The sequence below is a fragment of the Panthera onca genome, chromosome B3, assembly GCF_046562875.1.
Source record: "Panthera onca isolate mPanOnc1 chromosome B3, mPanOnc1 haplotype 2, whole genome shotgun sequence".
Lineage (NCBI taxonomy): Eukaryota > Metazoa > Chordata > Mammalia > Carnivora > Felidae > Panthera > Panthera onca.
The window spans coordinates 51,997,123-52,009,715 of NC_138344.1; the positions used below are offsets into that span (position 1 = coordinate 51,997,123).

The 12,593-nt window shown below is 43.5% G+C and overlaps 1 protein-coding gene and 2 pseudogenes across 1 annotated transcript; 2 read left to right on the forward strand and 1 right to left on the reverse strand.

The window, feature by feature from the left end:
• The first annotated feature begins 4,620 nt into the window (after nucleotides 1–4,620).
• On the forward strand, nucleotides 4,621–8,710 carry BCL2L10 (BCL2 like 10). The gene is made up of 2 exons (XM_060617368.2): nucleotides 4,621–5,426; nucleotides 8,548–8,710. The coding sequence occupies exons 1-2, from the start codon at nucleotides 4,971–4,973 to the stop codon at nucleotides 8,668–8,670; spliced, it is 579 nt and encodes a 192-aa protein (XP_060473351.1). The 5' UTR covers nucleotides 4,621–4,970; the 3' UTR covers nucleotides 8,671–8,710.
• Nucleotides 7,245–7,339, reverse strand: LOC132670524 (U6 spliceosomal RNA; annotated as a pseudogene).
• A 1,640-nt stretch (nucleotides 8,711–10,350) lies between the features above and the next one.
• Nucleotides 10,351–11,999, forward strand: LOC132669652 (T-complex protein 1 subunit delta pseudogene; annotated as a pseudogene).
• The last annotated feature ends 594 nt before the right edge of the window (nucleotides 12,000–12,593 follow it).

Here is a 12,593-nt window from a genome sequence, read left to right on the forward strand (position 1 = left end):
AGAAATTAAAACTGAGAAAATTGTAAAACACAAGAATACAGAAGCCCATATTCCATTGGTGATGCTTTTACCAGATAACAGTAGCCTCTGGATAACTCCCCAGAGAATGGGAGTCTTAAAAGACACAAATACAAAAAAAGAGTATAATTATGAAAATAGTTTGGACCTTGGGGGGCCTCCTGAAAGGGTCTCAGGATTGGGCCTATACTTTGAAACAGCTGATGGGGCTAATGATCCCTTCTCAAGAACCACTGTGTGAGAACTCCCCCTGAGGGCAGTAAGGCCCTCACAGGAGCTTGGGAAAAAAGGAGGGTGGGGATGAGGATCATTGAAAGGAACTGGAGGAGAGGTCCTCAAAGGAGGTTCCAAAGGGGCACAGAGAGGCAGTTGGGAAAGGCTAGAGGCCAACCGGGGCCTGTGGAATGCTAAAAATCTTTTCAGATGAGGGCCACTTAGGATCCTGGGGTAATCCCAGTAGATAGGTTAAGTTAACTGGGGTTGGAGTTGGGGCCCGTATTGCTGCCAGCTGACTTTCTCCCAAGCCCTATAGAGCTCGCTGAGCAGGGAGGTGTAGATCTGCATTTCCCAAATCTGCCTGCTGAGAAAAACCATGCAGGTCAATAGCAGGTTAAAAATATGGGTCCTATCTGATTCTGTGTCTCCCTCTCTCTCTGACCCTCCCCCGTTCATGCTCTGTCTCTCTCTGTCCCAAAAATAAATAAAAAACGTTGAAAAAAAATTAAAAAAAAAAAAAAAAATGGGTCCTAAAACTATAGATATAGTTTCTGGAGATCTGGACTGGGAAGGACTGCACAGGGCCAGGGATTCTGATGAGGCAAGTCGGGGGAAAGCTCTCAGTGAATCTTTTTGTCTCTGTGGATCCTTTCCAAGAACATGAGGCTAAACCACTCACCCTTTCACCCGTGATAGGAGAAAATCAAGTCACTCTTTAAAGCATAGCACAGACCCTTCATTCTCTAGATGGGACGTGGCTGGAGCTAGGCTGGCCTTCAGGACTGATCAGTCTCCAGAGTAGGCTGACTCACAGCCATTTCTGGTGAAAAAAATGAAATTAGTATGTTTGTGTCATTGTATAAAGGATGCAGACCCTCTAGTGAGGAGATGGGCTCAGGAATGATGCTCTAGTTAATTTAACTGCATAAATAAATACGAACAACTAAATATAAGTATGGTATGAACATTTATGCAAAGGTGGTGACAATTGAAAATGCATCTTTGAACCAAATACATCACTGGTGAATACTTAACCTTATTGTAAACCAGGAACCATGAACCAGAGGTCAACCCATCTGTGCTCCCCAGTAACAGGCATCTTCACACCCCTAGGTCTGTACCCAAGAGAAATGAAGACCTGCCCACACAGAAACTTGAACACAAATGTGCACAGTAGCCCAAAGTGGAACATCTCAAATGTTCAACAACTGAGGTATGGATGAACAAACTGCGGCATATCAATATGATGGGATATTACTTGGCCATAAAAAGGAATGAAGGGCTGATTCATGCCACAACATGGATAAACCTTGAAAACATTATGCTAAGCAAAAGAAGCCAGACATAAAGGACCATGCCGTATATGAGTCCATTTATATGAAATATTCAGAATAGGTAAATCCACAGAGACAGAAAATAGATTGGTGGCCACTTAGGGCTCGGGTTGGGATGAATGGGTAGGGACTGCCAATGGGTATAGGATTTCCTTTGAGGTAAGGGAATTAGATAGTGATGTCTGCACAACTCTGGGAATATACTAAAAACCACTGAATTATATACTTTGAAAAGGGTGGACTTTATGGTATGTGAATTATATCACAGTTAAGCTGTTAAAAAATATATGGAAAAAATAGGTAGTCTGTAGCTATTTTCAGTATTTACAAAACAAAACAAAACAAAGAAACCAGATAGGTAAGACTCACCAACACGTCACATTTTGATTTTTGGTTAAAAGTGGTTGGACGAGGGGCGTCTGGGTGGCTTGGTTGGGTGTCCGATTTCAGTTCAGGTCATGATCTCAAGGTCCGTGAGTTCGAGCCCCACGTTGGGTTCTGTGCTGTCAGTTCAGAGCCTGGAGCTTGCTTCGGATTCTGTGTCTCCTTCTCTTTCTGCCCCTCCCCCACTCATGCTCTGTTTCTATCAAAAAATGAATAAATGTTAAAAAAAATCAAAAGTGGTTGGACGAGTGAGCATGGGAAACCCTGGTTAGTTCATATTAACAATAAAAATTTCTCTGTAAAGAACTTTTCCCATGTGCCAGGCACTGTGCTAAGCACCTTGCATGCACCAACTCATGTAATCCTTGTAACAGCCATATGGTGCAGGTAGGTTATTATTTGCATTTTTTAGATGGGGAAATTGAGCGTAGGAGAGTTGAATAAGTTGCTCATGGCTGCATAGCTTCTAAGTGGCAGAGCCCGAATTTTAACCAAATTTGACTGCAAACTGCCTCCTTGCATCCTGTGGATCAGAAATTCTGTGTAGAGGTTAATTTGTTCATTTTCTGTTCGGTTCAACTGATAATTATTAGGAGTTAACCAATGGCAGGGCCAGAAGATTTACCACTCACCCCCAAGCTACTCCTAATCTAAGAAAAAACTGTGCTTGCTGCTAAAATATAATGTTCAAAAAGGTAAAATCATGGATCTCTGGCAAATCAAACATGATCACACATCAAAACATTTATTTAACTCAATGAGGGAACCCCTAAGATGTCAAAAACAGTTTGAATCAGAGCTTGATGTACAGAGATTTATACTCCCTTCTCACAAAATTCATTTGGCTCACTATAAATAAATCACTGACGTTGGTACACCAGGCACCCAGCAATACTGCTGGCCAGCTGAACCTTTGTAGGGAGAATTCTATTGTTGCCATACTCTCTTCCTGTTCCCATAGCCTCTTTGTTCACAGACCCTAGAGCAAGCACTGTCATGGCTAGGTAAAGAAGCTCTCTGACATCCACAGACCACAGAATTTTGTCTACCTGATTATTGAGTCTGCTCTGCAGTGGCTGCCCTTTTGGGGCGTTCATATGAGACATGAATATCTTCAGTCTGTACCCATCCAGAGGGATTCGGCCACATTATCTCTTTCCAAGATTTCCTTGTCACCAATCTTCCAATCCTGTTCTTTTCAAGGCCATGATCATCCAGCCAAATCATTCAGCAACTGCCCAAGAATCAATGTAGATCTGTACTCTGGCCATCTCTCACTCCAGACCTAGTGGACAATCAAATATCTGGCTTGAATCCCTGTCCACTGGGAGGATTTTCCTTTACCACTGTCTTCACAGTCACCCCTGAGTGGGGTTGTGATGCTACAGCTGTCCACTCTCATGTGGTACCAGCACATCATATAGACCCATCTGTAATGGGTCCCTCAGTCAACTGATCCTAAGCAATCCCTTGGAGGCCACAGGCATGGAATGAGGGAGGGGGCAAAGCAACAGGAGTTGGTGTTGTAGGACTCTGAGCCACCTGCTCATGCAATTTACTTGTACTTTATGGACCCCCCCCCCGAGTTCAGGCATATATATATTTACACATGATGACAGATTGCTGCTGTGTATGTCCAATGTATGTCTAGGTAGGTCAGACAACATTCACATGAGAGCTCAAGTTACATGGTCAGTACTGTGGTTAGCCATTCAACTTCTACCAAGGTCCAGTAGCAAGCCAGAACCTGCTTCTTGAAAGAGTAGCTACCTGCAGAAGAGGACATAGATTTGCTTTGAAAACCTAGAGGTCTGTGCTGTAATTCTCCTATTGGTGTTTGCTGGAGGCTACATACAGCATCCCTATTTGACACATTAAGTATCATGGGATCTATTGGATCATAAGACCCACGTGGTAGACCAGCTTGTACTATAGCCTGCATATGCTACAGAACCTTCTCTTGTCCTCCCCAATCCACTAGGCTGTATAGATGGGTTGAATTCACACTCATATGTGGTGTATGTTGCCTCCAAAATCCAAAAGGACCTACCAGGTGTCGTACCTCTTTTTTCTTGTAAGTGATACAAGATGCAGGAAACTCATCTTTCACCCTGAATGGGATATTTCAACATCCTCCAGACCACTGAACCCCCAGAATTTTCAATGAGGATACCAATTCTGGATCAGTCTGGGTCCAATCAGGAGAAAGAAGCCATACAGTATCATGAACAGAGAAAGGTTAATATAAGAAGTATTAACTAAAATATGGGATCGGAATAATGAGAAATTGACCAATAAAAAGTAAAGACAATTCTATGCAATATAAGAACGGTAGGTACCAGAAGCAGCCACTATCCTGGAGCTGAGTACTGAACCAATCCCACTATAGTGATAATTAAACCCTACTGTGATGGCTTCTTTCTTTGTTTCATCACTAGGGTTCTTGAGAACAGGGACCACGTGCTTTGTTCTCCATTACATCTCCTGTGCTAACAGGCTCTGAATGAACAAATACAGCCAGCATTGGCACTCCAGCAGCCTGCAGGAGACTTATCCTTTTTCCTGCCGCATATGCCAGATCCAAAGAAGGGTATCTCCAACATACACCTGGATGCTTCTGTCCAATCGGGAGATGCTGATAATCCTTGCAAGGGAGTCGTCAGTGGAGCGCTATGTGTAGCCTTCGTCAATTTCTTCTTAAAATGAGGAGGCAAAAATCTAGCCCAACTTCCCAGACTGTCCCCTCCGGGTTCTTAGTCCCCAGGCCCAGAGCTAAACAGTAAGCCCAAAGAAGTCTCACTCTGTTTCTGATCGCTCTGCGAACGCGTGCACACCACTGGGCCTGGCCTTTGGGACCAGAACAGGTGCACACGGGATTCCCATCAAAGCCTCCTCTCCAGACCTAGAAAAACAACTGCCCGGCGGAATCCCGGAGGGGCGTGCCGGCCCCTCCCTGGGCGGAGGCGCAGCCAGGCCTAGAAAACAGCGTCGGGTCGGGCCCCCGGCAGGGGTTAGGTCATGGCTGACGCGTTGAGGGAGCGCACGGCGCAGCTACTGACTGACTACCTGGAGTACTGCGCCCGGGAGCCCGGCAGCCCCGCGCGGACGCCGTCCACGCCCGAGGCCGCGGTGCTGCGCTACCTGGCCGCCCAGATACGGCAGCGCCACCAGCGTTTCTTGTCGGCTTACCGCGGCTACCGCGGAAACCGCGTGGAACTGGTGGCGCGGTTGGAGCGGGATTTACTCTCCAACCCCCAAACCCTCAGTTGGGGCCATGTGGTAGCGCTCTTGACCTTCGCGGGGACGCTGCTGGAGAGACCGCCGCCGGGGACCTACTTGAACCTGACGCCGGGCCAGCAACAGGAGCTGGAGTGGGAGACCAACGTTGGCCAGGACTGCCAGCACCTGGTGGCTTTGCTCTGCAATCGGCTCACCGGACGGCATCGGGCCTGGCTGGAGGCTCACGACGGCTGGGTGAGGCGGGGGGGAGGGGGGGGTACCTGGGGTGTGGGGACCGGGCAGGCGGCCAGGGACGCGCCCACGTGGCCAGCACCGGGAGGGACCGCACGGCGTCAGCCTGATGGGACGTTCCTTTCAGCACGACGAGGACATTTTGTGTAAAGTCCGGCTTTCTCCTCTCTTGGTGATGACAGATGGGTAGAAACCGCCCTTGCTAGCCGGCTGTCTTATTAGCTCATTATGAAGCAGCGGTGCACAAGCTGGTTTGCACACTTGGGCCTTACCCTTGCAGGGTCCTAGGGGTTTTAGGATGCGCCCGCGTTGGGTCTGGATGCTTTGCTCATATAGAGATCCCCAAACTGATAGAGTCAACAGTGGAGTGACCCTGGGCCAGGTGGATTCTTTCTCCTCTGCCTATTAAACCTTTGGAGAGACAGGCCCCACAGCGCTGCAGGTTGGAGAGCACCAGCCTAAAACGTTAAGAATGAAAAAGCATCCCGTGGCTGAGCTCCCAACACCTCTCGGGAGGAGCGGAGGCCAGGGGTGTTGAAGTGTATGCAGGCACCCAATGGTGGTATTGTCTCTGGATTCCTTAACTCTAATCCACTGCACCCAGCCCTTAATTGGATGATAACCAGGTGCTCTGGCTTTCAGCTGTAGGTCATTGATTTGTGGTGTGAGCTAGAGGGGCAGGACATTGCCTTGCAGCTCCTAAATCGATTTCATGATCAAGGAAAGCCCACCACCCTTCAGTAAGAGGGTAGCATGCCTCTCGATTTCTGAGCTAAACTGTTCCTCTCCTCTCTTTCTACTGAAGTTGAATCAAGGACTGCAGTGACCCAGGTTACAGAATAAATATAACCAAACTATTAAAACCAACAATTAAAACAAAATCCAAGAGGAGCGCCTGGGTTGCTCAGTCTGTTAAGAGGCTGACTTCTCCTCAGGTAATGATCTCACGGCTAGTGAGTTTGGGCCTTGCATCAAGTGAGTTCGGGCCTGGCATCAGTCTTTCTGCTGTCTGTACATAGCCCCTTCAGATCCTCTCTTTCCCTCTCTCTTTGCCCCTCCCCCCACTCTGTGTGTGTGTGTGTGTGTGTGTGTGTGTGTGTGTGTACGCGCATGTGTACACGCACGCGTGCGGGCGCTCAAAAATCCGGAGAGTTAAGGAAGACCCTGCAGGAAATTTAGCCTCCTGTTGGCAGTTGGCATCACCTGTGGTGGTGAATTGGATTCTATCTGTGGAGGAGAGGTAGTATCTGAATCAGAACCTTGACCTTAGATGAACAACTTGAGGTGTTAGTTCCTGCATTCTTACTGGTGTGTGTGCTGGTCTTCAACCATCCAAGCCTATGATCCCTAAGAAGCCCACCTGAGCCATTTGTCTTAAGGCATTTGGCCCCTGAGGACCCTCTGCACTTCAAGAGGAAACTGGGAGGAGGTCATTATTTTCATTTTGGCTAAATAACATTGACTAAGGAATAATCCTTTAACATCAAGAAGCTCCTATTCCCCCAACTGTGTAAAAGGGACATGCCCACACCTCTCCCCTACAGTTAAAATGCCACTATCTGGATTTCCATTCCTTTCCTCTCTCTTTCTCTGAATGGAGCTGCTTGCTTTATTGTCTTAGGTGATAGTTTTCAACCTAGTGATTTGCCAGTTTCCCAAGTGGCATCTGCCCTTTGCTCAGGAAAGAGCGTGATAGTCTACCTTCCTCTTAGGTTTTTTATTCTTTGAATTTTTTTTATTTTTATCTTTTTCATTTAAAATTCCAGTGTAATTAACATACGGTGTTAGATGCACATTAACTCAGATGTATACTATAGTGATTAAAATACGGAATGCTTCATGAATTTACGTGTCATCCTTGCCCAGAGGCCGTGCTAATCTTCCAGTTTTAATATAAGTGTTGCCAAAGCAAGCACTTTTTTAAAAAATTGAAGTATAGTTGACATACAATATTATATTAGTTTAAAGGTATATGACAGTGTGATTCAGCAATTACATTATGGAATTCTCAACATAAGTCTGTCACCATACAAAGCTATTAAATATTGACTGTATTCTCTGTGCTCTACCTTTCGTTCCTGTTTTGTTTAATTTTATAACTATTAATCCCCTTGACCTATTTTGCCTATTTCCCCACCCTGCTCCCCTCTCACAACCACCACTTTGTGTTCTGTGTTTATAAGTCTATTTCTGTGTTTGTTGAGTTCTTTTGTTCTTTAGATTGCACGTATAAATGAAATGATGTTTTTTGTCTTTTCTCTGACTTATTTCACCTAGCATAATGCCCTCTAGGCCTATCTATGTTGATGCGAATGGCAAGATCTCATTCTTTCTTATGGCTAAGTAATATTCCATTTTGTATACATACCACATTGCCTTTATCCATTCATTTGTCGATGGACACTGGAGTCCTTCTGTAGTTTGGCTATTGTAAATACTGCTGTAATGAACATAGGGGTGCATATCTCTTTTTGAATTAATGGGTTTTTTTCTTCAGGTAAATACCCAGAAGTGGAACTTCAGGGTCCTATGACATTTCAATTTTGGAATTTTTGGAGGAACTGCCACACTGTTTTCTATAGTGCTGCACCAATTTACATTCCCACCAACAGTTCTCTTTTCTATACACCCTCAGCAACTTTTGTTATTTTATGTTTTTGATACTAGACACTCTGACTGTGGTGAAGTGACCTCTCATGATTTTGATTTGCATTTTCCCTAATGATTAGTGGTGTTGAGCATCTTTTCCTGTCTGTTGGCCATCTGGATGTCTTTGGAGAAATGTCTGTTCAGGTCCTCCACCCATTTTTCATTAGATTATTTGGTGGGAAGGGAGATTGGTATCCTCTTAGCTTTTGAAAACAAGTCAAAAGAGGAGTATTCGTTCTGTGACATAGTTAAGTGTCTCCTATTTCCTTCTTTGTTCTATGTTGGACTATTTTTTACAAATCCTAACTCAAAAGTTCCTAAGTACAAGTTGCCTCCTGGTCAGTATTTACTTTTTTCTACTTGTTAAATTCGGGAGTTATCTTACTATTGAATCCGAAGCTCCAGTGTGTTTTATTGAGTTCAGATGTGGGGCATTATGAAGCCATCTAATTCCCCTTCTCCCTCCCCCTTGTAGGATGGCTTTTGTCTCTTCTTCTCACCCATGCTGCCATCTTCTTGGAGAAGACTGCTGGTCCAGGCTTTTCTGTCATGCTTTACAGTAATGATCTTAATCTACTTCTGGAGAAGATTATCGTGAGTTCTAACATTTTTAGCCCATTTCTACCTGCCTAACTGTGACCAGCCAACTGAATTTGAGATGTGAGAGAATAGAACAGAGTAAACCATGCTCTGAGACATTTTCACCTGCATTTATCTGAGGAGTCCTGTGGTGATGACTCAGAGTTTTAACTCCTGGCAAGTATCAGAGGTATTAGGACAAAGGTACAAATGGCTCTTCTTTGGGGGAAATGGATTCTCAAGGCTCATTGCTCTAAAGAATTGCAGAAGAAACTACAAATTTTATTTAGTAGGGAACATGGTGCTTTTTGCTACATTTGGATAAGAGTGAATATGTGTCCACAATTTCATGTGCTTCTGCTGACTGATTCATCAAGGCAGTCTGTCAGGGGTGAAATACCAAAAGCCCTCCAAGTCCCAGTTTGACAAGGAATGTAATATTTAAAACTTTTATAAGGAATTCTCTCTAAATCCTTTGAAACCTAATTACTAATTCTACCTTTCTAGATTTTATATATTTTTCTGACTTCAATAAATTGTTAACTATCTTTAGATTTTTAATAAATTTATATATCTTTTTAAAAATGTTTGTTTTCTTTGGAATTCAATAAGACATTATTCTTAGGAGTAACTTGAATGGATGAAAATTTTCTTTTACTGTCTTTTAAAATATACATATAATTCTGTATTTTAAATGTTGAATCAATGCACAAGCTCATAAGAAGTTCTTGTCTTCCACCTTCTACTCTGCAGTTAATCCACCACCTGCAAGGTGATGGAGAGGAAAACTTTACCCTCTTAGGTTCTCCAGCTGAGGACTGTGAATTTAGCAGACACAAGACTGATTAACAAGTGAAAAATATATGGATCTTATTTGCTGTTTTTACAGGACACTTTATAGAAAAGTGAAAACTTCAAAGAAGTGTGTAGATTCAGGACTTACCATTTTAACAAAGAGTGATAAGTTGTGAAACAAGTAGGCAAAGGAAAGGGGTTGGACTTCTAGAGGTGGTATATTCTGGGGAAAGTGACTAGGAAATAGATGGGGGAAAACCAGTGGAAGATAAGGGTTATTTTAGTCAAGTTCACACAGATGGTTCTTGGTGTGGATTACCTTCTCCAATGATGAGTTTTCTCCCCTTCCTGGTATAAGAGGGCACGTTTCTCAGGGCACCTGGCTGGCTCAGTCAGTAGAACGTGCAACTCTTGATCTCAGGGTTTTGCATTTGAGCCCCACATTAGGGATAGAGATTACTTCAAAAAATCTTTACAAAAAGGGTACCTTTCTCACAGAAAATTTATGCCATACTTATAGGCAGAAAAGTGGAGGGCAGAGAGCCCTTCCTGTATGTGCTATTTCTCGGTTGCCTTCAGTTCAAAATAATATGCCAAAGTTTTATATTTTGGAGTGACCTGTTCTAATCCACTTTAGTGGTTCACAGGGCTCACCATTATTCTGTAGCGAGCCGGAATCCACATCCATCTGTCCTTTCTGAGCCCACCCAGACCCGCTAAGCTTGCCATATCCAAACAGGGGTACTCTGGAGCCAGTGCTTACCAGGGCTGCTAGCAGCCCCAAGAAAAGCACCTATGAGGACCACAGCAAGCTAACCCAAATCTACTTGAACTTCTCCATGGCGAAAGTTGTTGCTGATGCTATCAGAACAAGCCTGGGACCAAAAGGATAAAATGATTAAAGATGGGAAAGGTGATTTGACCATTACGACTGATGGCACCACCATTCTGACACAAATGTAAGTGTTGTATCCGGCAGCCAGAAGGCTGAGGAAGCTGTCTGAGGCTCAAGATAAAGAAGCATGAGGTGGCACCACACTGGTGGTCATCACTGCTGGTTTTCTTAGACTTGAGTATCAAGCTTTTTCAGAAAAGGATTCACCCAACCATCCTTTCCAAGGCATTCCAGAAGGAATTGGAAAAGGAGGGTATATTGAAATCTTAACACGTCTTGACCCATGGAACTAGGTGACAGAGAAACTTAAATATTGCAGCCACTTCATTGATCTCAAAGGTTTTCTGTGTTTAAGTCTGCTTTGTCCAGTAAGTGGAAATGCAGTGAAGGAAGTGAATGACTGACTCAGCCACTGCTACTGGTGTAGATCTTACAGATACCAAAGTAGTTAAACCTTGAGGGCATTGTGCCAAGTAAAATATAGTCTGATGAAGAAAGACAAATACTGATGATCTCTTATAGGTATAATAAAAAAAACTGAAAAATTGAAAAAAAAAAAAAAACCAACATCATTAATACCAGGTTGGTAGTTACCAGGGACAGGGAATGGGTGATCAGTTTTGTTTTAGTTTAAATAAATGTTTTTATGTATGTATAGATATGCTATATGTATAGTTATGTATGTATAGTTTATATATAAACTATACATAGCTTAAATATATAAAGAAACTGGGTGGGACAAATGATGACTGCAAGTTGGTGAAAGGGCTGGTTCTCACCCAAAAGATGAGCTAACCAGAGTTGAAAAGGCTAAGATTGGGCTTATTCAGTTTTCCTTATCTGCTCCCAAAACAGATAAAGATAATCACATAGTAGTTTCTGATATGCCCAGATGGGCCCAGGGCTAAGAAGAGAGAGCCTGTATTCTAAATTCAGTGAAGCAAATTTTTAAAACCAGTTGTAACGTTCTCCTATAGAAGTCTATTCTTAAGAGATGCTCTCTGTGATCTTGCATTACATTTCCTGAACAAAGGACGATCATGGTGGCTAGGGATATTGGAAGAGAAGACACTGACGTCATCTGTTAGACAACTGGATCCAAGCCAGTTGCTCATATTGACCAATTCACCGGTAACATGGTAGATTTTGCTGAGCTGGCTGAGGGGATAAAACTGTTCAAGATCACTGGGAAAAAGTTCTAATTGTGCATGGTTCTAAAAAATGGTGACTGAAGAAGCTGAGTGCTCCATTCATGATGCCCTATGTGTTATTTGCTGTTCAGTGAGGCGAGAGCTTTTATGAGAGGTGGTACTCCAGAAACAGAGTTGGCACTATGGTTAACAGAATATCCATGAACATTGAGTGGTATGGAATCCTGTGTTCTAATGCAGCTGTAATGGAAGTCATTCCATCTACACTAACTGAAGCTGCTGGCCTGAATCCCATTTCTGCAGTACTAGAACTAAGAAACTGGCATGCCCAAGGAGAAAAACTACAGGCACTAATGTCCAAAAGGGTGGTATTTGCAATTATTTTGGAAGAACTTTGTTGTCCAGCCTTTGCTGGTTTCAGTCAGTGCACTGATTCTAGCAACCAAAACTGTCTGGAACGTTGTACAAATTGATGTGGATAACAGTAATCTGGGTAACACTGGCTGACTGGCATCGTCATGGCCACTGATAGTGTGGCTGGAATAGGGAACAGCCTTGGTGTTCCTTGTTCTTCCATTTGGCATTTGCTTGAGATGGTATTTACACAACCTAACGAAAATACTAAATACATGGTTTCAAAAAATAGTATGGTATCCCTCCAGGCCTTCCTGGCTATTACTAAAACTGGACCTGCTCTTGTGACTAGTCTTATGAACCCTTTGTCTTCAGAACATTTGGCTCTGCCTCGCTGTTCTGTCCCAGGCGTCAGCACACAGCCCACTTCAGATCCTGTCTCTGTCTCTGTCTCTCTCTGTCTCTCTCTCTGCTGCACCCCCCTCAAAAATAAACATTAAAAATATGCTTGGCAATTTTTGTGAATTGTTTAAAGTGAGTTCTGAAAAACCCTTTATAAAGAATCCATTCAGACACTGCTTTAGGATTTTTATTAGAATGGGAATGGATTATAGATTAATTTGGAAATAAGTATCTTTACAACATTTTGTCTTTCCTTCTAAGAACATAAACTCTTGCTTCATTTTTTTTGGTCTCTTAGGATTTCCTTCAAATAGGTTCTGTGTTCTTAGGTGTCTTCCAACACTT